Source organism: Oncorhynchus keta, chromosome 35 (genome assembly GCF_023373465.1).
Source record: "Oncorhynchus keta strain PuntledgeMale-10-30-2019 chromosome 35, Oket_V2, whole genome shotgun sequence".
Lineage (NCBI taxonomy): Eukaryota > Metazoa > Chordata > Actinopteri > Salmoniformes > Salmonidae > Oncorhynchus > Oncorhynchus keta.
Window position 1 is genome coordinate 65,432,966 of NC_068455.1, and position 23,076 is coordinate 65,456,041.

The 23,076-nt window shown below is 44.3% G+C and overlaps 1 protein-coding gene across 1 annotated transcript in view; it reads left to right on the top strand.

The window, feature by feature from the left end:
* LOC118373381 (uncharacterized) overlaps positions 1–20,518 on the top strand; it is a 58,266-nt gene extending 37,748 nt beyond the window's left edge. Inside the window, exons 8-14 of the mRNA XM_052495680.1 lie at positions 12,541–12,815; positions 12,890–13,129; positions 13,220–13,420; positions 13,698–14,269; positions 14,648–14,866; positions 16,039–16,153; positions 17,508–20,518. Coding sequence (XP_052351640.1) covers positions 12,541–12,815; positions 12,890–13,129; positions 13,220–13,420; positions 13,698–13,760 — 779 coding nt within the window. The 3' untranslated portion in view covers positions 13,761–14,269; positions 14,648–14,866; positions 16,039–16,153; positions 17,508–20,518. The remainder of the gene's footprint in view (positions 1–12,540; positions 12,816–12,889; positions 13,130–13,219; positions 13,421–13,697; positions 14,270–14,647; positions 14,867–16,038; positions 16,154–17,507) is intronic.
* The last annotated feature ends 2,558 nt before the right edge of the window (positions 20,519–23,076 follow it).

The window sequence follows — 23,076 nt, forward strand, 5'->3', positions numbered from 1 at the left end:
GTTCTAGTCAGGATTCTAGCAGTGGTATTTAGCACTAACTGAAGTTTATTTAGTGCTTTATCCGGGTAGCCAGAAAGTAGAGCATTGCAGTAGTCTAACCTAGAAGTGACAAAAGCATGGATACATTTTTCTGCATAATTTTTGGACAGAAAGTTTCTGATTTTTGCAATGTTATGTAGATGGAAAAAAGCTGTCCTTGAAATGGTCTTGATAGGTTCTTCAAAAGAGAGATCAGGGTCCAGAGTAACGCCGAGGTCCTTCACAGTTTTATTTGAGACGACTGTACAACTATTAAGATTAATTGTCAGATTCAACAGAAGATCTCTTTGTTTCTTTGGACCTAGAACAAACATCTCTGTTTTGTCCGAGTTTAAAAGTAGAACGTTTGCAGCCATCCACTTCCTTATGTCTGAAACACATGTTTCTAGCGAGGGCAATTTTGGGACCATGTTTCATTGAAATGTACAGCTGTGTGTCATCCGCATAGCAGTGGAAGTTAACATTATGTTTTCAAATAACATCCCCAAGAGGTAAAATATATAGCGAAAACAATAGTGGTCCTAAAACAGAACCTTGAGGAACACCGAAATTTACAGTTGATTTGTCAGAAGACAAACTGTTATCTTTCTGACAGATAAGATCTAAACCAGGCCAGAACTTGTCCGTGTAGACCAATTTGGGTTTCCAATCTCTCCAAAAGAATGTGGTGATCGATGGTATCAAAAGCAGCACTAAGGTCTAGGAGCACGAGGACAGTTGCAGAGCCTCGGTCTGATGCCATTAAAAGGTCATTTACCACCTTCACAAGTGCAGTCTCAGTGCTATGATGGGGTCTGAAACCAGACTGAAGCATTTCGTATATATTGTTTGTCTTCAGGAAGGCAGTGAGTTGCTGCGCAACAGCCTTTTCTAACATTTTTGAGAGGAATGGAAGATTCGATATAGGCCGATTTAGTTTTTTTTATTTTCTGGGTCAAGGTTTGGCTTTTTCAAGAGAGGCTTTATTACTGCCACTTTTAGTGAGTTTGGTACACATCTGGTGGATAGAGAGCCGTTTATTATGTTCAACATAGGAGGGCCAAGCACACAGGAAACAGCTCTTTCAGTAGTTTAGTTGGAATAGGGTCCAGTATGCAGCTTGAAGGTTTAGAGGCCATGAGATATAGTACTAAAACACTTGAGCGTCTCTCTTGATCCTAGGTCCTGGCAGAGTTGTGCAGACTCAGGACAACTGAGCTTTGAAGGAATACGCAGAGGAGTCCGTAATTTGCTTTCTAATAATCATGATCTTTTTCTCAAAGAAGTTCATGAATTTATCACTGCTGAAGTGAAAGCCATCCTCTCTTGGGGAATGTTGCTTTTTAGTTGGCTTTGCGACAGTATCAAAAAGGAATTTCGGATTGTTCTTATTTTCCTCAATTAAATTAGAAAAATAGGATTACATTTACATCATTACATTTACATTTAAGTCATTTAGCAGACGCTCTTATCCAGAGCGACTTACAAATTGGTGCATTCACCTTATGACATCCAGTGGAACAGCCACTTTACAATAGTGCATCTAAATCTTTTAAGGGGGGGTGAGAAGGATTACTTTATCCTATCCTAAGTATTCCTTAAAGAGGTGGGGTTTCAGGTGTCTCCGGAAGGTGGTGATTGACTCCGCTGTCCTGGCGTCGTGAGGGAGTGTGTTCCACCATTGGGGAGCCAGAGCAGCGAACAGTTTTGACTGGGCTGAGCGGGAACTGTACTTCCTCAGTGGTAGGGAGGCGAGCAGGCCAGAGGTGGATGAACGCAGTGCCCTTGTTTGGGTGTAGGGCCTGATCAGAGCCTGGAGGTACTGAGGTGCCGTTCCCCTCACAGCTCCGTAGGCAAGCACCATGGTCTTGTAGCGGATGCGAGCTTCAACTGGAAGCCAGTGGAGAGAGCGGAGGAGCGGGGTGACGTGAGAGAACTTGGGAAGGTTGAACACCAAACGGGCTGCGGCGTTCTGGATGAGTTGTAGGGGTTTAATGGCACAGGCAGGGAGCCCAGCCAACAGCGAGTTGCAGTAATCCTGACGGGAGATGACAAGTGCCTGGATTAGGACCAGCGCCGCTTCCTGTGTGAGGCAGGGTCGTACTCTGCGGATGTTGTAGAGCATGAACCTACAGGAACGGGCCACCGCCTTGATGTTAGTTGAGAACGACAGGGTGTTGTCCAGGATCACGCCAAGGTTTATATATATATATATATATAATATATATATGCCATTTAAAGTTTAAGGTTCTTAGCGCTCTGGGAGGAGGACACAATGGAGTTGTCAACCGTGATGGCGAGATCATGGAACGGGCAGTCCTTCCCCGGGAGGAAGAGCAGCTCCGTCTTGCCGAGGTTCAGCTTGAGGTGGTGATCCGTCATCCACACTGATATGTCTGCCAGACATGCAGAGATGCGATTCACCACCTGGTCATCAGAAGGAGGAAAGGAGAAGATTAATTGTGTGTCGTCTGCATAGCAATGATAGGAGAGACCATGTGAGGTTATGACAGAGCCAAGTGACTTGGTGTATAGCGAGAATAGGAGAGGGCCTAGAACAGAGCCCTGGGGGACACCAGTGGTGAGAGCGCGTGGTGAGGAGACAGATTCTCGCCACGCCACCTGGTAGGAGCGACCTGTCAGGTAGGACGCAATCCAAGCGTGGGCCGCGCCGGAGATGCCCAACTCTGAGAGGGTGGAGAGGAGGATCTGATGGTTCACAGTATCGATAGGTCTAGAAGGATGAGAGTAGAGGAGAGAGAGTTAGCTTTAGCGGTGCGGAGCGCCTCCGTGATACAGAGAAGAGCAGTCTCAGTTGAATGACTAGTCTTGAAACCTGACTGATTTGGATCAAGAAGGTCATTCTGAGAGAGATAGCAGGAGAGCTGGCCAAGGACGGCACGTTCAAGAGTTTTGGAGAGAAAAGAAAGAAGGGATACTGGTCTGTAGTTGTTGACATCGGAGGGATCGAGTGTAGGTTTTTTCAGAAGGGGTGCAACTCTCGCTCTCTTGAAGACGGAAGGGACGTAGCCAGCGGTCAGGGATGAGTTGATGAGCGAGGTGAGGTAAGGGAGAAGGTCTCCGGAAATGGTCTGGAGAAGAGAGGAGGGGATAGGGTCGAGCGGGCAGGTTGTTGGGCGGCCGGCCGTCACAAGACGCGAGATTTCATCTGGAGAGAGAGGGGAGAAAGAGGTCAGAGCACCGGGTAGGGCAGTGTGAGCAGAACCAGCGGTGCCGTTTGACTTAGCAAACGAGGATCGGATGTCGTCGACCTTCTTTTCAAAATGGTTGACGAAGTCATCTGCAGAGAGGGAGGAGGGGGGAGGAGGATTCAGGAGGGAGGAGAAGGTGGCAAAGAGCTTCCTAGGGTTAGAGGCAGATGCTTGGAATTTAGAGTGGTAGAAAGTGGCTTTAGCAGCAGAGACAGAGGAGGAAAATGTAGAGAGGAGGGAGCGAAAGGATGCCAGGTCCGCAGGGAGGCGAGTTTTCCTCCATTTCCGCTCGGCTGCCCGGAGCCCTGTTCTGTGAGCTCGCAATGAGTCGTCGAGCCACGGAGCGGGAGGGGAGGACCGAGCCGGCCTGGAAGATAGGGGACATAGAGAGTCAAAGGATGCAGAAAGGGAGGAGAGGAGGGTTGAGGAGGCAGAATCAGGAGATAGGTTGGAGAAGGTTTGAGCAGAGGGAAGAGATGATAGGATGGAAGAGGAGAGAGTAGCGGGGGAGAGAGAGCGAAGGTTGGGACGGCGCGATACCATCCGAGTAGGGGCAGTGTGGGAAGTGTTGGATGAGAGCGAGAGGGAAAAGGATACAAGGTAGTGGTCGGAGACTTGGAGGGGAGTTGCAATGAGGTTAGTGGAAGAACAGCATCTAGTAAAGATGAGGTCGAGCGTATTGCCTGCCTTGTGAGTAGGGGGAAGGTGAGAGGGTGAGGTCAAAAGAGGAAAGGAGTGGAAAGAAGGAGGCAGAGAGGAATGAGTCAAAGGTAGACGTGGGGAGGTTAAAGTCGCCCAGAACTGTGAGAGGTGAGCCGTCCTCAGGAAAGGAGCTTATCAAGACATCAAGCTCATTGATGAACTCTCCGAGGGGACCTGGAGGGCGATAAATGATAAGGATGTTAAGCTTGAAAGGGCTGGTAACTGTGACAGCATGAAATTCAAAGGAGGCGATAGACAGATGGGTAAGGGGAGAAAGAGAGAATGACCACTTGGGAGAGATGAGGATCCCGGTGCCACCACCCCGCTGACCAGAAGCTCTCGGGGTGTGCGAGAACACGTGGGCGGACGAAGAGAGAGCAGTAGGAGTAGCAGTGTTATCTGTGGTGATCCATGTTTCCGTCAGTGCCAAGAAGTCGAGGGACTGGAGAGAGGCATAGGCTGAGATGAACTCTGCCTTGTTGGCCGCAGATCGGCAGTTCCAGAGGCTACCGGAGAACTGGAACTCCACGTGGGTCGTGCGCGCTGGGACCACCAGATTAGGGTGGCCGCGGCCACGCGGTGTGGAGCGTTTGTATGGTCTGTGAAGAGAGGAGATAACAGGGATAGACAGACACATAGTTGACACGCTACAGAAGAGGCTACGCTAATGCAAGGAGATTGGAATGACAAGTGGACTACACGTCTCGAATGTTCAGAAAGTTAAGCTTACGTAGCAAGAATCTTATTGACTAAAATGATTAAAATGATACAGTACTGCTGAAGTAGGCTAGCTGGCAGTGGCTGCGTTGTTGACTTTGTAGACTAGCTGGCAGTGGCTGCGTTGTTGACACTACACTAATCAAGTTGTTCCGTTGAGTGTAATAGTTTCTACAGTGCTGCTATTCGGGGGCTAGCTGGCTAGGATGATCGAGCAGCAGTAAGGGCTCTTCGGTACTGCACGGTACTGTCTTTCCAAGCTAGTCGGAAGACTTCCAGTTTGGTGTGGCGCCATTTCCGTTCAAATTTTCTGGAAGCTTGCTTCAGAGCTCGGGTATTTTCTGTGTACCAGGGAGCTAGTTTCTTATGAGAAATGTTTTTAGTTTTTAGGGGTGCAGCTGCATCTAGGGTATTGCGCAAGGTTAAATTGATTTCCTCGGTTATGTGGTTAACTGATTTTTGTCCTCTGGCGTCCTTGGGTAGACAGAGGGAATCTGGAAGGACATCAAGGAATCTTTGTGTTGTCTGTGAATTTATAGCACGACTTTTGATGTTCCTTGGTTGGGGTCTGAGCAGATTATTTGTTACAATTGCAAATGTAATAAAATGGTGGTCCATAGATAAAATGAATCACTGATGAATCTTCATCAGATGACACTCCATAGGACTTCATGTTACACAATACATGTATGTTTTGTTCGATAAAGTTCATATTTATATCCAAAAATCTCAGTTTACATTGGCGCGTTACATTCAGTAATGTTTTGCTTCCAAAACATCCAATGATTTTACAGAGAGCCACATCAATTTACAGAAATACTCACAATAAACATTGATAAAAGATACAAGTGTTATGCATGTACCTTCAGATAAACTTCTCCTTAATGCAACCGCTGTGTCAGATTTCAAAAAAGCTTAACCGAAAAAGCACACCACACTATAATCTGAGTGCAGCACTCAGAGACCAAAACAAGCCATGCAGATATCCGCCATGTTGTTGAGTCAACAGAAGTCAGAAATAGCATTATAAATATTCACTTACCTTTGATGATCTTCATCAGAATGCACTCCCAGTAATCCCAGTTCCACAATAAATGTTTGTTTTGTTCGATAAAGTCCATCATCATTTATGTCCAAATACCTCCTTTTTGTTCGCGCCTTTAGTTCACAAATCCAAATTCACGATGCGCAGGCCAGATGAAAAGTCCCAAAAATCCATTACAGTTCGTAGAAACATGTCAAACGATGTATAGAATCAATCTTTAGGATGTTTATAACATAAATCTTCAATAATGTTCCAACCGGGGGAATTCCTTTGTCTTTAGAAATGCAATGGAACGCAGCTACCTCTCACGGGGGCGCTCATGGCACTCTGGCAGACCTCTTACTCAATCAGCTCTTATTATATCCTCCTTCACAGTAGAAGTCTGAAACATGGTTCTAAAGACTGTTTACATCTAGTGGAAGCCTTAGGGAGTGCAATGGACCAAATTTACACTGTATCTTGGATAGGCAAAGAGAAAAACTACAAACCTCAGATTTCCCACTTCCTGGTTGGATTTTTTCTCAAGGTTTTGCCTGCCATAGGAGTTCTGTTATACTCACAGACATAATTCAAACAGTTTTAGAAACTTCCGTGTGTTTTCTATCCAAATATACTAATACTATGCATATCTTCGCTGATGGGCCTGAGTAGCAGGCAGTTTACTCTGGGCACCTTATTCATCCAAGCTACTCAATACTGCCCCCAAGCCGTAAGAAGTTAAAGAACTAGAAGCACAAGCATTTCTGCTAACCACGTGTATTTGACCAATACAATTTGATTTGATTTGCAAGTTCTCTTATGACTCCTAAAATTGCTTTCCTATCTTAACAAAAATACTTTAATTCGTCCATTCCCTTTTTAATGACATCACATCAAAATAAAAACCAATGTGGCATTAGTTTTCTATAGATCCCCAATGATAATTCCCCACATTCCTATTATAGAATTAATGTTCCACTATCCACTTTTGACTATGTTATAGTTTTGAATGTTAAAGCCTGTTAACAAAGACTATCCTCTGGTGGATTTTACTGGAGGGAGAGAAAGAGGCCATTCACCTGTAATTTACAACCGGTTGTGTGTGAACTGTCAACCCGGCCCAGTTCCCTCCTCGCCTCTTCTGTGGGTGAGAGAAGGTCTGGTTATTATCAACCATTGCTGAGCTGATCTGACCCATTGTGATCCTCACAGGACAGTCATGACATCACTATGGCCTCTACATGTAGTCAAAGCTTTTCTTAGTTTTGGGTTAGTCATAGTGGTCAGCTATTCTGCCACTGTGTACTCTCTGTTTTAGGGCCAAATAGCATTCTAGTTTGCTCATTTTTTTTTGTTAATTCTTTCCACTGTGCCAAGTAATTATCTTTTTGTTCTCTTGAATCTAATTGTGTTGTTGTCCTGGGGCTCTGTGGGGTCTGTTTGTGTGTGTGAACAGAGCCCCAGGACCAGCTTGTTTAGCGGGCTCTTCTCCAGGTTCTTCTCTCTGTAGGAGATGGTTTTATTATGGAAGGTTTGGTTTCCTTTTAGGTGGTTGTAGAATTGAACGTCTCTTTTCTGGGTTTTGATAATTGGCTGTTATCTCCCTCTCTCTTTCTCACTCCCTCTCTATTCTTCCTTCTCATTCACTCTCTGTAGTGTATAGATGTGTGGATCAGAGAAGTATCAGAACCTGTTTATGGAGATCATCCCCCATTCTGACTGTGCCACAATTCATCCTTCCTTTTATTTATTATGTTATTTCCGGTTTCCATAAAAAATGTGTTTGAAATCGTTGCTACTCCATACACACACACGCACGCACACGCGTGCGCACACAATTCTATGACTCAAAACAAAGACAGAGTACCAAACTGTACCAAAGAGGACAAACCACTGTCCTATTTTTCCTTTACCTCCCTTTCATCCCTTTGCTCTACTCCCTGGATCCTCTCCTCTCTCACCATGGTTCATGAGAACACAGAGAGAGACGTGTGACGCCTTGTTGTTTTTGTCATGACAGAGTTACATTTCCTTCCCATCTCTCCTTCTGGCTCTCACACTACTTTCTCTCACCACGTCTGAATCCAAACTTTTACGCTTTCAACACATCTAAGAATGTGAACCACTCCCCTCGCCCTCACTGTGGGAAAGTTGTGCACGTTACATTGTGCACCTTAGCACCGTCAAATTCATCACTTCAAGTTCCACAAAGTCACCTCACTTTGTGTATTCACAATTCTATTCTATTCTTCTTCTTCTTTTATCCCCACAATTCTATTTTACAGTTCTATTCCAGAACTCATTGGAAGTTGTTTCTCTCACCTCAGCCTTCCATTCCCTTCTGCTCAGATCTAGTTGAGAAGAGAATGGGGCGAATGTTTGGAAGGTGAAAACAATGGTTGTGAATGTAGCACAGGGCAGGTTAATGTGGCCAGGAGGAAGCCTTTGTCCTCTGGGACATTAGTATTCAAGTCCAGACCACCACCATACTCACGCACACATACACACACGCTACAATAATATCCCAGTCATTTGGGTTAGCCACATCACATTAATTCTTTGTGTGAAGGGCACATCACAGTCAAAGATAAAAGGAGTTAACTGGTCTGATGGTTTTGTATAGAGACGATATCAATATCTCATCAAAAATACTTCTCTGTCTGTGAATAGTATATCCATAAAGACCATCAACCTCCCATAAGCCAGGTGTACACTACGCGATGTTGGTCAAGATGTAGCTGTCCCAGACAAGTTTTTGAGATGGGAGACAAAATCCCCATGTCGTTGCCTTCTTGGCAGACGTCACCGACGCTCATTTAATGTAAGCGGGTCAGAGACGCAATCTGAGGGCGACCGATCCTGTCTTTGAGGCACCCCCAAACGTCCTGATACTTTCAAACGTTCAATTTTATCGGCACAAAATCTGCCATGATCTTGTAGTGCGAGATGTGCAACGACACGTTTGGAGAGCGGTGATCAGCAATGGCCAATGAGTGTTTGCCATAGAAGAGGCCAATGATAATGATGTACTGCATCACCCAGAATGTGTGGACTCTCAAGCAGGAGCTATGATTACTAGTATGTGTTTGTACTTGCCTTTAACCAAAGCCAAAGTGTGAAATCGTTACAGTTTGTAAGTTCACAAGCGATGTTATCCATTTCAAAATATATTGGCTAGATTAATTCTGTATGCCAAGCGTGAATGTCCGACTGAAAACGTTTATGAGGCTGCTTTGAGCCACAGCTCGTTCTAGCTACGATCTAATCACATTATCACATCATTGTTTTCGTGAGACAGTGTGATATGGAGAATCCTCATGACCAAGTGAAGAATCTTGTAGTGTTTGACCCCCCCTCCCCATTGTTTAGTGTGCGCACCACTACATTGGCAAGACTAAAAACATCAAGAAAGACGGTCGTTTTAATGTGAAGGGCTCAGCAATGTTAGCATTTGGAAAGTCATGTATGCCCGGCAATAGCCTTAGAAAGCACTAGGCAACTCAAGGCTGATCACAGACCTGTCCTGTTTGGCGTGACAATGACCATAGGAGTCAGCAAGACAGATCAAACAGACCTGGGACCAGTAGAAAAAAAGGAGGAAGGGAAGCGCTGCTAAGGTACACAATGTAGATTTTGGTAGACAGAAGGTGCTCTTTGGTAAAAGGGGTAAATTGGTCATCAAAAAGAGAGGACCACCAAGGCACTCTTCATATAATTCATTAAAACGCCTTTATTTGTATGGAAACAATGGAAACAAAGATTAAAAACTCTGAACTGTTTCGGCTGCATGGCCTTCGACAGGGAGACCTGGGACCAGCCCAATGCCACACATACAGTATAGAGATCTCTCCAGTCCATCCAGGATCCTGTTATGGAATAAATCTGTTATTCCTTCATTACATCTCCAGTCACTCTACTGCAGTACCATTGTGTCTGTAACAATAGGAGCAGGAAGGAAGCTCAGTGAAGGGTCTAATTGAAAGCAGATAAGAGGCTGTGGTACAATGGTGGTGGGTCTGTCTGTCTGAAGCTGAACGTCTTGCCTGTAAGAGCCTGGGAGTATAGAAGCTTAGAAGTGAGGCTGGGGGGACCCCGTCGAAGGGCAGTGTGTGTGGTGGTGAGCGACTTAGCAGGGGCCCAGTCTGGGAAGTGGAAGAGAAGGGGTGGTTTTATGTGTGTAGATCAAATATCTCCTAAATCAAAGCTGTCGTGTGACAGAGCGGGGCGGGGGGGCTGTGGGAGTTCGAGAGCTTTGTGGGGATCTGGCAGGGTCCGACTGGGGGACCTGGTACCCCAGCCAAACCCTCTTTCCCGCTCTCGCTCTCTGTCTCTCTCACAGGGCAACAAAGGTGTTCACATCTCTCTCTCTTACTCTCAATTCCATTTCAAATGAAGGGGTTTTATTGGCATGGGAAACACGTTTACATTGCCAAGCAAGTGAAATAGATAAACAAAAGTTAAATAAACAAAACAATAGACATTTGATGTCTATTGTTTTGTTTATTTAACTTTTGTTTATCTATTTCACTTGCTTGGCAATGTAAACGTGTTTCCCATGCCAATAAAACCCCTTCATTTGAAATGGAATATATATATATATATACACAGTGTTGTAATGATGTGCAAATATGTCATGTATACTCTCTCTCCGGCCTCTAGGTCATCAGACTGCTGATTATCCCGCACACCTGTCACCATCGTCTCGAGCACCAGTGCCTCATGACACTCACCTGGACTCCAACTCCTTGATTATTTTCCCCATATCTGTCAGTCCCCTTGGTTCTTTCCTCAGGTGTTATTCATGCCGGTGCATTGTTTGTGTTTATTTTATTTATTAAAACACTCACTTTTTATTTTATTTTTATTTCACCTTTATTTAACCAGGTGGGCTAGTTGAGAACAAGTTCTCATTTACAACTGCGACCTGGCCAAGATAAAGCAAAGCAGTGTGACAAAAACAACAACACAGAGTTACACATAAACAAATGTACTGTCAATAACACAATAGAAAAATCTATGTATATTGTGTGCAAATGTAGAAGATTAGGGAGGTAAGGCAATAAATGGGTCATGGAGGCGAAATAATTACAATTTAGCATTGACACTGGAGTGATAGATGTGCAGATGATGATGTGCAAGTAGAGATACTGGGGTGCATAAGAGCAAGAGGAAAATTAACAATATGGGGATGAGGTAGTTGGGTGTGCTATTTACAGATTGGCTGAGTACAGGTACAGTGATCGGTAAGCTGCTCTGACAGCTGATGCTTAAAGTTAGAGAGTCCAACTTAAGTGATTTTTGCAATTCGTTCCAGTCATTGGCAACAGAGAACTGGAAGGAAAGGCGGCCAAAGAAAGTGTTGGCTTTGGGGATGACCAGTGAAATATACCTGCTGGAGCGCGTGCTACAGGTGGGTGTTACTATGGTGACCAGTGAAATATACCTGCTGGAGCGCGTGCTACAGGTGGGTGTTACTATGGTGACCAGTGAAATATACCTGCTGGAGCGCGTGCTACAGGTGGGTGTTACTATGGTGACCAGTGAAATATACCTGCTGGAGCGTGTGCTACAGGTGGGCGTTGCTATGGTGTCCAGTGAAATATACCTGCTGGAGCGCGTGCTACAGGTGGGTGTTGCTATGGTGACCAGTGAAATATACTATGCTACTCAACGCAGTCATTACAAAATAGTTCAAGGACAAAATGGAAAATAAATCAACATAAATATAGGTTGTATTTACAATGGTTTTTGTTCTTCACTGGTTGCCCTTGTGGCTGCAGGTCACAATAATTGCTGCTCTGATGGCACACTGTGGTATTTCACCCAGTAGATATGTGAGTTTATAAAATAAATAATAATTTGTGGGTCTGTGTAATCTGAGGGAAATATTTGTCATTAATATGGTCATACATTTGGCAGGAGGTTAGGAAGTGCAGCTCAGTTTCGACCTCATTTTGTGGTCAGTGTGCACATAGTCTGTCTTCTCTTGAGAGCCAGGTGTGGCTTCGGCGGTCTTTCTCAATAGCAAGGCTATGCTCAATGAGTCTGTACATAGTCAACGCTTTCCTTAATTTTGGGTCAGTCACAGTGGTCAGGTGTTCTGATACTTGCTCTCTGTTTAGGGCCAAATAGCATTATAGTTTGCTCTGGGGTTTTGGGAAATTCTTTCCAATGTGTCAAGTAATTATCTTTTTGTTTTCTCATGATTTGTTTGGGTCTAATTGTGTTGTTGTCCTGGGCCTCTGTGCGGTCTGTTTGTGTTTGTGAACAGAGCCCCAGGACCAGCTTGCTTAGGGGGCTATTTTCCAGCTTAACTTCTCTGTAGGTGATGGCTTTGTTAAGGAAGGTTTGGGAATCGCTTCCTTTTCTGGATTTTGATCATTAGCGGGTATCGGCCTAATTCTCATTTATTTGGTGTTTTACGTTGTACACATATTTTTGCAGAATTCTGCCTGCAGTGTCTCAATTTGGTGTTTGTACCGTTTTGTTAGTTCTTGGTTGGTGAGAGGACCCCAGACCTCACAACCATAAAGGGCAATGGGTTCTATAACTGATTCAAGTATTATTGGTACTCTCTCTCACTCCATCTCTCTATCTTCCTCAACCCCCCCTCCTGCTCTTTATTTCCCCTCCTTCCCTCTGGGGTCCAGCTGTGAAACAACATGAATGGCGCAGAGGGAGGAACACTTCTTCTCTACTTCCTTTACCCCACACTGTTGAGTTAAACAGCCCAGATTACCATCGCTGATACAATCACACTGTTTCTTTTCTGTGAATAGTGTGAAATCTGCTCATGGTTACTGCACATTACATAGTCACTTTCACTGCTATTGAATTAACATCTGCGTGTACTGCATATACCTGCAGGTCCGTTTGTCAGTGTGGTGATGTGTGAGTCAGCCCTGGAGAAGGAAGCAGCGCTGAGAGGCCAGCTGGGCACACTGAAGGAGGTGGAGAAGGAAGCAGCGCTGAGAGGCCAGCTGGGCACACTGAAGGAGGTGGAGAAGGAAGCAGCGCTGAGAGGCCAGCTGGGCACACTGAAGGAGGTGGAGAAGGAAGCAGCGCTGAGAGGCCAGCTGGGCACACTGAAGGAGGTGGAGAAGGAAGCAGCGCTGAGAGGCCAGCTGGGCACACTGAAGGAGGTGGAGAAGGAAGCAGCGCTGAGAGGCCTGGGCAGCTGGAGAAGGAAGCACTGAGAGGCCAGCTGGGCAAGGAGGTGGAGAAGGAAGCAGCGCTGAGAGGCCAGCTGGGCACACTGAAGGAGGTGGAGAAGGAAGCAGCGCTGAGAGGCCAGCTGGGCACACTGAAGGAGGTGGAGAAGGAAGCAGCGCTGAGAGGCCAGCTGGGCACACTGAAGGAGGTGGAGAAGGAAGCAGCGCTGAGAGGCCAGCTGGGCACACTGAAGGAGGTGGAGAAGGAAGCAGCGCTGAGAGGCCAGCTGGGCACACTGAAGGAGGTGGAGAAGGAAGCAGCGCTGAGAGGCCAGCTGGGCACACTGCTGAGAGGCCAGCTGGGCACACTGAAGGAGGTGGGCACACTGAAGGAGGTGGAGAAGGAAGCAGCGCTGAGAGGCCAGCTGGGCACACTGAAGGAGGTGGAGAAGGAAGCAGCGCTGAGAGGCCAGCTGGGCACACTGAAGGAGGTGGAGAAGGAAGCAGCGCTGAGAGGCCAGCTGGGCACACTGAAGGAGGTGGAGAAGGAAGCAGCGCTGAGAGGCCAGCTGGGCACACTGAAGGAGGTGGAGAAGGTAACCACCCGCCACGGCCTGGGCATCTTCCTCTAAAGATATACAGACCCTGGAGAAGATACTGTTACTGTAGTATAGAACAAGATGCTCAGGGATGGTCATTGATGGTGTGTGTGTTGTCGTCTCCGGTCTACCTGCGATATATAGCCTAGTGAAGTAGTTTATGCTTTATAAGTCTTGTTGTTCTTTAATGCAGCAGGTGTGGGAGATCACTCAGCAGTGGGTTAATTAGTAGGTTAGAGTTAGTTAACTGGTGATGTGTGTGTTGTTTGTGTAGGAATCTCGACTACCTGCAGCAGGTGTGGGAAATCACCCAGCGTTGCGATGCCCACTGGAATGAGTGGAAGGCGGGTCTGTTTGTCACCCTGCAGACAGAGAGCAGGGGAGAACCCCGCCCAGGCCATAGTCAAGAATACACAAACTCAGCAGAGAACTCAAGGTCAGGCTAACTCAACTACACTTGTCATTTTATTCTACTCTATATTCGATCAGTCTTTGCTTAGCCCTAAACTGCTGTCCTATGTAGCATGATACCGACCAAATTCCTTGCTTAGTTCCAAGTACTGTATCTTTACAATATTTTGTAGAATATATATATTTGTTGTACATATGATCATCATTTTAACTTCTTGAAGCAGTTTATAATGCAGTCATAATGCAGTAAAGCTCCACATCTGCAGATGTTGTTGTTGTTGTTGCTGCTGTTGTTGTTTTTGTTGTTGCTGTTGCTGTTGTATGTCTGCAAGATAATCAGAGGGAGAAAGCAGACTTCTCTAAGAACAGCATTGACCAGTTCAAGAGGACCATCCCTCCTATGTTTGACCTGAGGAACCCAGCCATGAGAGACCGGTAAAGGAATCAATGGCATAGCCCTGACCTCCAGTACTAGTGTAGGAAAATACATGTATTCATACTTGAACAGTACGACAGTAGGCCTACAGTATGTTCAGTACATAGCCTTCACCTCCAATACGTTACAGATCCCCTCATTGACTAACAGTGAGGAGAAAAGCATCTGCTTAATGACTAAAATGTCAATGTAATGTAGACAGTCATTCAGTCGAGTGTCCTTCTCCCAAGGTCTTGTCTCTCTGTACAATCATTTCCAAACTCAGCAGGGTTTTCTACAATATCTCTATCCAGTATGTATATACCTCCCTGTGGATTTCTAAGCCTTCAGCTTTTCCTCAGTTCTAACCCAACCTTTTTTCCCCAACCCTTCCCCAGTTCCGTCCTCACACTGTGCAGAGCCGAGGGGGCTGGCGCCAGTCCCCACCTGGAGGAATGTGGGCTCCTCCAAAAAATATTTCACTCACAGCAGTGCTCCTAACTCCTCCTCAGCTACCCTCTGATTGGCTGTGGCGTTCCCAAAAAAACATTCCTAACTTCCTATCCATCCAACTCGATTCCGGAATGTTTTGACAAGGAACCTAAAGAGGAGAGAGGGTGAGAGAGATTTCCATGATAACATTGTGGCTAATCAGCAGTGATGTAACCTTCTGAATGATCCCTCCTGACTGGGCTGCTCTCAGGGGAATAGATGAAAATAAACAGAGGTTTACGTCTGATGAAGGGAGGGGAAAAAAGTTAGAGATGATTAAAAAAAATGTGACAAAACAGAAAAGTCGGAAAGAAAACATATTTTCAATGCCCTCTGCTAGGTCCCAGTGTGCACAGCGGCGCAGCGAAACTCCGTGGGGGTGGAGGGAGAGAGAAGAAGATGGTGTGGTTGGGTTGTGTGTCTCGTCTGTAGTTAAGGAAGGGAGGGTGTCTTGTGGTTAAAGTCAAGTATGGCTAAGGCACCGTGGTGCCGTTTGTCTCTAAGGGGTTTCCTAGTGAGCAGAATCCAAGCTGTGATTAAATGGCAGAACATAGCCAGAGGCTGACTTCTGGCACAGATTCCTTATCTATCCTCCTCCTCCCTCATGTCACCTCCTCCTCTTCCATCAATACTCCTTCAATTGATTTAAAAAAAAAAAAAAAACATTATTTTTGGAATAAAAAAATAAAAAGTATGATCTTTGTAAATTATATCATAAATAGGACTGGTGGAGTTATGTCACACATGCAGCAAACACAAATGTATGGAAATGTCTGCTCTACTCAAAATTACAACCAACTAATTGCAGCATTACCGCAAAAATGGAAGAGGCAAGTGGAAGGTGGAAAAAGTCAGCAACTTGTCTGTCGGCCCTGCATTAAACACCACAATTGGTAAATAAAGACCAAAATTGGTTAAAGGAAATTGTGGTGAATAAAAAAGTATACCTGTTTAATTTCAGGACCAAATAATTGACAGCTGTGCCATATACAGTGCATTTGGAAAGTATTCAGACCCCTTGACATTTTTTAGCCTTATTCTAAAATGGATCAAATAAAATTAAAATCCTCAGCAATCTACACAGAATACCACAGGGACGCAAACTAGTCACCTTTCAGAGGAATTTGCCATTTTGAATCTAATATAGGTGACCTACCTGATTCTTGTAGATCCAATGAGAAAAGTTTGGGGGGTGGGGGGGCTTTGGATCACTACTGTCTGTAAACGAATGAGTGATGCGTGTTTGGAGCAATACTGGCTGTATCCAAGGCTCAGCCAAACGTTTACATATCAACAGAACGCAGCGACTGAAGAGAGAAGAGACAACCAATGTGCTAGTTACAGCATCAGAGCGCGTCTGGAAATACAGCTTGTCAATTACAGCAGCACGTCCACTGAACGATAACGAAGAGGTAGGTGAGAAGCCTGACGAGTGAGAAGGTGGTGAAGTGTACATCCTGAGCTGTAACCGAAAAACAACTGGCATTTGGAAAGTTTGAGGTGAGGGAGAAAGTGTGGTGGAACAAGTATTGTTAGCATTGTTAAATATCTTGCTAGCTGGATCGAATTCTCTGTTAGCTAGCCAGAGAAATGTTGAGCAACATTAGCCAACTTAACTGATCAAATAATTGAGTTTATGGTGTGAAAATTAGCTGGCTAATAAAGTCAGTCAGCTAACATTAGCTACCTAACGTTACAACATCAGATGAGCTAACGTTAGTAACCAAACCAATTCGCTATAGTATTAACTGGTATATGACTCCTTGCCGTTCCTTAAGTTATAATGCATGAGTTGCTTACTGGACCCTGGCAATCTGTGTGAAATGTTAACTATCTAACGAACTAACTACTAACTATGAACTAATGTTTTCCCTCGACAGTATGTGGTTAATTTTCAGAATAAGATAATTAGGTGAAAATGAGGCGTTGCTTGTTAAACAAGTGGATGCAGGGATCAAGTGTAGCTGTAACCGGGCCTGGCTTAAGATGGATGCCACTATAGAGGTGAAAATGAGGCGTTGCTTGTTAAACAAGTGGATGCAGGGATCAAGTGTAGCTGTAACCTGGCCAGGCTTAAGATGGATGCCACTATAGAGGTGAAAGGAACGCAACATACTTTCCCTATGTCTCTCTTTTTCAGTCTCTGGATAAAAGGGGTAAGTAAGCCAGGTGTCCTCTCTGCCTGAAAGAGACACTTTGTTGACATAACGCATATCATGCTCTGCTGGAGCATTGTAGAACAGATGTCCGCAGGCAGAAAGTGTACAATGTAATAATGTATAGCCCAAAGATATTGCTTTTGTTGTGTTGAATTTGACAGTAATACGTGTGTGTGAGTGAGGAGGGATTTATAAAATGTTTTACTCAGTGAAGTTATTTTTGCACACATGTAGCCTTGTGCACTTGATCGATGTCTGCTGTAGTGGCCACTATAGTAGAGCAAAAATAGAATGCCTGTTTGTTTCATTCTATTTCTACTTTAAGATGTTTTTTCCCCAAGTGCAATATTTAGATGTGTGTGGTCACAAGCGTTCTATTCTATCTGAAATATTAGTGTATTGTTTTTTCTCAAAAGTGTCATTTGCAGTAAAGTCTAGGCAGCAAATAACATTGGATTGCTTTCTTTACATTTTGTAGCTGTGAGTTAGGTTCACATTAACCACTTTTTATTTTACACACAGAGACAGATGATGTAGATCATATTCTTTGTTGTTTAATTAGTTAACCTGCATTTCCCACTAAGCAGGGATGTTTTGTATGTTTCAGTGCAACAACAAAAAAAGTGTCACCTTTTTGGGCCCTCACCAGTTTGCTTCCCTGATACTTTGGTCAGGGGGGTGACCAAGAACTCCATGATCACTCTGACAGCTCTAGAGTTCCTCTGTGGAGACGGGAGAACCTTTCAGAAGGACAATCATCTCTGCAGGACTCCATCAAACAGGCCTTTATGGTAGAGGAGATAAACGGAAACAAGATTCTCTGGTCTGATGAAGCCAAGATTGAACATTTTGGCCTGAATGCCAAGCGTCACGTCTGGAAGAAACCTGACACACATTTGGCATTCTATTGACTGACCTTCATGTGTTAAAGTAATGGACTGTCATTTCTCTTTGCTTATTTGAGCTGTTCTTGCCATAATATGGACTTGGTCTTTTACCAAATAGGGCTATATTCTGTATACCTGTCACGTTCTGACCTTAGTTCTTTTGTTATGTCCTTGTTTTAGTTTGGTTGGGGTGGGTACTCTATGTTCTTTTTTCTATGTTGTGGTTTTGTGTTTGGCCTGGTATGGTTCTCAATCAGAGGCAGGTGTCGTTCGTTGTCTCTGATTGAGAGTCATACTTAGGTAGCCTTTTCCCACCTGTGTTTGGTGGGTGATTATTTCCTGTTTAGTGTTTTTTTTTCATTCACCTTACGGGACTGTTCGTTTATTGTTTTGTTCAGTGGTCAGTTATTTTATAAAAAATATGAACGCTTACCACACTGCGCTTTGGTCCTCACCTTCTTCCACCACAGAGGATCGTTACAATTACCACCCCTACCTTGTCACAACACACTTGGCTCAAACGCATTAAGAAGGAAAGAAATTCCACAAATTAACTTTTAAAAGGCACACCTGTTAATTGAAATGCATTCCAGGTGACTACCTCATGCAACTTGTTGAGAGAATGCCAAGAGTGTGCAAAGCTGTCATCAAGGCAAATGGTGGCTACTTTGAAGAATCTCAAATATAAAATATATTTTGATTTGTTTAACACTCTTTGGTTACTACATGATTCCATATGTGTTATTTCATAGTTTTAATATCTTCACTATTATTCTACAATGTAGAAATAGTTGTGGTCCTTCTGTAGCTCAGTTGGTAGAGCATGGCGCTTGTAACGCCAGGGTAGCGGGTTCGATCCCCGGGACCACCCATACGTAGAATGTATGCACACATGACTGTAAGTCGCTTTGGATAAAAGCGTCTGCTAAATGGCATATATATATAAATGGCATATATATACATATATATATAAATAGTTAAAATATCAAAACAAAACTTGACTGAGTAGGTGTGTCCAAACCTTTGACTGGTTCTGTATATTTACCCCCTAAAATATTTGGGGGATTGATAATGATGCAAACAATTACATTGATGGAAGCTACAATATGTCTGCAAAATTAAAGCTGATACTGATACTGATACTTCAATCTCTGTGTCAGGTGCAATATTGTCAATCATTATGACAGTCAGTGATAATGACTGAGGTTACAGGACTGAATCCATAGTGTCCATTTACATGGTACCAAACCCTCTTTATGGCTGTAAGTCTCGCTTCACACAGATAAGAGATAATACAATAGATTTAATAAAATACTATATAACTACTTAAAGGAGAAGTGTACCCAAAATCCAGAAACTACCAAGTGATTCCATACATTGAAACCAGTTCAATCGAGTTTGCCCTCTCCCCTTCTCTCTTCGTATAGAGCTGTACTGAAACAGCTTCAAATACGGGTCACGTAACTCGTGACATTGCTGGATGCAGGCTTTGCACTGCTCCATTGCCAGTGAATTCATGATTCAGAAATCTGCGAAAACACGTTGACAAGATCTCTGAGATATCAGGAACCGCCAGCAAAGAACTTTCCATAGAACAGGTTAGAGCAGGCCTGGGCAAAGGACGGCCCGTCCCACGGCTCGCGGAATGGTGCTCAGATCACATTAAGAATTGGCGATTCGTAACGTTTTGAAAAACATATTTGTAATTCAAATTAAAAGCCCAATGAATACTCACTTTTGAGGAATGATTTAACTCCCACCGCTTGTGGGACATTTATTTTGAAGGCACGTATAAATAACAACTGCACGAGGACAGACCGTGACTGACAGGCTGACACACACGTCACAGTTACAAATAGTAGCTAGCTAGAAATATCGCATAAATTAGTTTTTCAAAGATTTCAAAGAGAAGGAAAGTAGACAATGAATGTAGATTGTTCCAGCAAGAGTGGACATTGAAATATTTCTTTGCTGAGGTATCAGCGAAAGCTGTGTGGTAAGTGTGCAAAGAGAGCATCGCTGTCTTGAAAGACTACAACTTCTCCCGACACTTCCAGACAAAGCAGGCAGAGAAATATAGGTATATGAGTAGAGGGCAAGTGCATCGAAAGAGTTGCTTTCTCAGATACAGAAGCTGCTAGGACTTTTCACAGAACTGCATTCAGCAAACAACGAAATTGCTAGAGCTAGCCATGTACTGTCCCACAAAATTGCTAAACATAGCAAGCCATTCGCTGGGGGCGAATTCATTAAATAATGTTTAATTGACTCTGCAGCAATACTTTGCCCTGACAAGAAAGAGCTGTTTAAAAATGTTTCCCTGTCAAGACGAACAGTGACACGGCGTGATGAGGACATCACTGTCATGCCATTATCTGTTTCACCTGTCCTTGTGATTGTCTCCACCCCCTCCAGGTGTCGCTGATTTTCCCCAGTGTATTTATCCCTGTGTTTCCTGTCTCTCTGTGCCAGTTCGTCTTGTATGTTTCCAAGTCAACCAGTGGTTTTCCCCGTTCTCCTGGTTTTTGCATTCTTCTTTTTCTCGTCCTCCTGGTTTTGACCCTTGCCTGTTTCTGGACTTTGTATCCACCTGCCTGACCATTTTCCCTGCCTTGACCACGAGCCTGTCTGCCACTCTGTACCTCCTAGACTCTGATCTGGTTTTGACCTTTTGCCTGTCCACGACCTTTTGCCTTCTCCTTTTGGATTAATAAATATTGTAAGACTCCAACCATCTGCCTCCTGTGTCTGCATCTGGGTCTCACCTTGTGTCATGATAATTGCAGAGAATATGAAACAACAGTTGAAAGACAAGGTAAAGGATTTCACCTATTTCTCCTTGGCCCTGGATAAGAGCAATGATGCACGTGACACGGTGCAGTTGTTGATATTCATAACCCCAGACTTTGAAATTACAGAGGAACTTGCTTCATTCCAGTCAATGAAGAGCACAACCACAGGGAAAGATTTATTGGAGGAGGTTAATAAGTGTGTGGCAAAGCTGGGACTGAGTTTTGAAAAGTTATCTAGCGTGACCACTGATGGTTGCCCAAACTTGGCAGGAATCTTTTTTTGAAAAGGATACAAGATCAAGTAGCTGAGCTGAACACAGAGATGCTCTGTAAATGTGTTCTGAAAATGACCCATGTTGTGGATACAGTCACTAATGTGGTAAACTTCATAAGAACAAAATCTTTTCACCATATGTTTGTGTCACTGTTGGAAGAGACCGGGTCGGGTCATGCAGATCTTCCCTACCACCCAAACATGAGATGACTGAGTTTGGGGAAGGTGCTTAAATGAAAGGAAAATATGTGGATTTCCCTCAACTGCAAGATAAAGAATGGTTGGTTGATTCTGCCTTCACCGTGGACATCATGGCCCTCGTGAATGAACTGAATTCCAAACTACAAGGGAAGACAAGGGAAGGGCCTTTTTACACGTCAGATGTACAGCCTTGTAAAAGCCTTCAAGGGAAAATGACTCCTCCTGTCCCGCCAAGTAGAAGCCAACAATCTCACCCACCTTGCGACACTACTAGTCTGTTCCCTATCAGATGACCAGCGGGAGAAGTATACATCGCTGCTGCGTGCTTTGAACGGTGAGTTTTCTCATCATTTTGAGGATTTCAAAGTGTTGGAAAATGACATGCTGTTGGTTTCCTCTCCTTTCACCTTCAATGTGGATAACGCTCCCACTGACCTGCAACTTGAGCTTATCAATCTTCAGTCTGATGCAGTGATTGGAGAACTATTCAAAACAATGTCACTGACGAGGTTATATGCATCTCTCGATGAACAAGACTTTCCAAAGATTAGGAGTCATGCTCAGAAGATGTTTGTACTGTTTGGGTCAACCTATGTATGTGGACAGACATTTTCAGTAATGAAATATAACAAGTCAAGGCACAGATCATCTCTTACTGACTCTCACCTCTCAGCAATCCTGTGCATAGCGACGTCAGAAACTATACCTGACTTCACTGCTCTAGTCAAGGCCCATCAGAGACTTCACTCCTCACACTGATTGAGTAGTTTAAATATAATGTAGACCTCTTTCTTGTGTTTTTGTGCATACCCGTTAACAAGAGTTCAGTCTGTGGTGCTGAATGCACAGTGTACATTCCACTCCATGTAGTTCATTGCATGTTTAATAATGAAAATACCAACCAAAAGGAGAACATGGATGTGGTTTATTTCTGTGCGTGTAAAAAAAGTAAAATGAGTAGCATATCTGAATGTGATTTACAGTAGATATATCTGTCAACACAGTCATACACATGATGTATAATCCTGTAATATGATTCTGGCCCGCGATGGCAAAAATACTTTCTAATGTGGCCCTCGATGGAAAAGAATTGCCCAGGCCTGGGTTAGAGCATTCCTCCTTTACCATCTTGTTCTCTTTTATCTTTCTCGTTTCCTCATTTTTCTCTCTCTGACTCTCATTTCAATTTAAGGGCATTATTGGCATGGGAAACATATGTTAGCATTGCCAAAGCAAGTGAACTAGATGATAATCAATAACAAATGAACCGTAAACATTACACTCACAAAAGTTCCAAAAGAATAAAGACATTACAAATGTCATATTATGTGCAAACAGTTAAAGTCCGAAAGGGAAAATAAATAAACATAAATATGGGTTGTATTTACAATGGTGTTTGTTCTTCACTGGTTGCCCTTTTCTTGTGGCAACAGGTCACATCTTGCTGCTGTGATGGAACACTGTGGTATTTCACCCAATAGATATGGGAGTTTATCAAAATTGGATTTGTTTTCAAATTCTTCGTGTATCTGTATAATCTGAGGGAAATATGTGTCTCTATGGTCATACATTTGGCAGGAGGTTAGGAAGTGCAGCTCAGTTTCCACCTCATTTTGTGGGCAGTGTGCACATACCCTGTCTTCTCTTGAGAGCCAGGTCTGCCTTCGGCTGCCTTTCTCTCTCTATCGCTTTCCCAATCCCCCCCCCTCTCTCTCTCTCTCGCTCTCCCAACCCTCCCCTTTCTCTCATCACCCCTCTCTCTCGTCCCCCCCCTCTCTCTCCCCCTCTTGATCTCCCCCTCTCTCTCTCCCCGCCCCTCTCTCTCTCTCACCCCTCCTCCCCTCTCTCTCTCGCCCCCCCCCTCTCTCTCCCTCGTCTCTCCCGCTCTCTCTCTCTCGCCCCTCCCACCCTCTCTCACCCCTTACACCCTCTCTCTTAATCTCTCTTTCTTGGTCGGTCTCCCTACCTCATTGTCTTTGTCCTGCCAGTTTGGTCTTGATATTTTCTCGCTCCCTTCTGCTC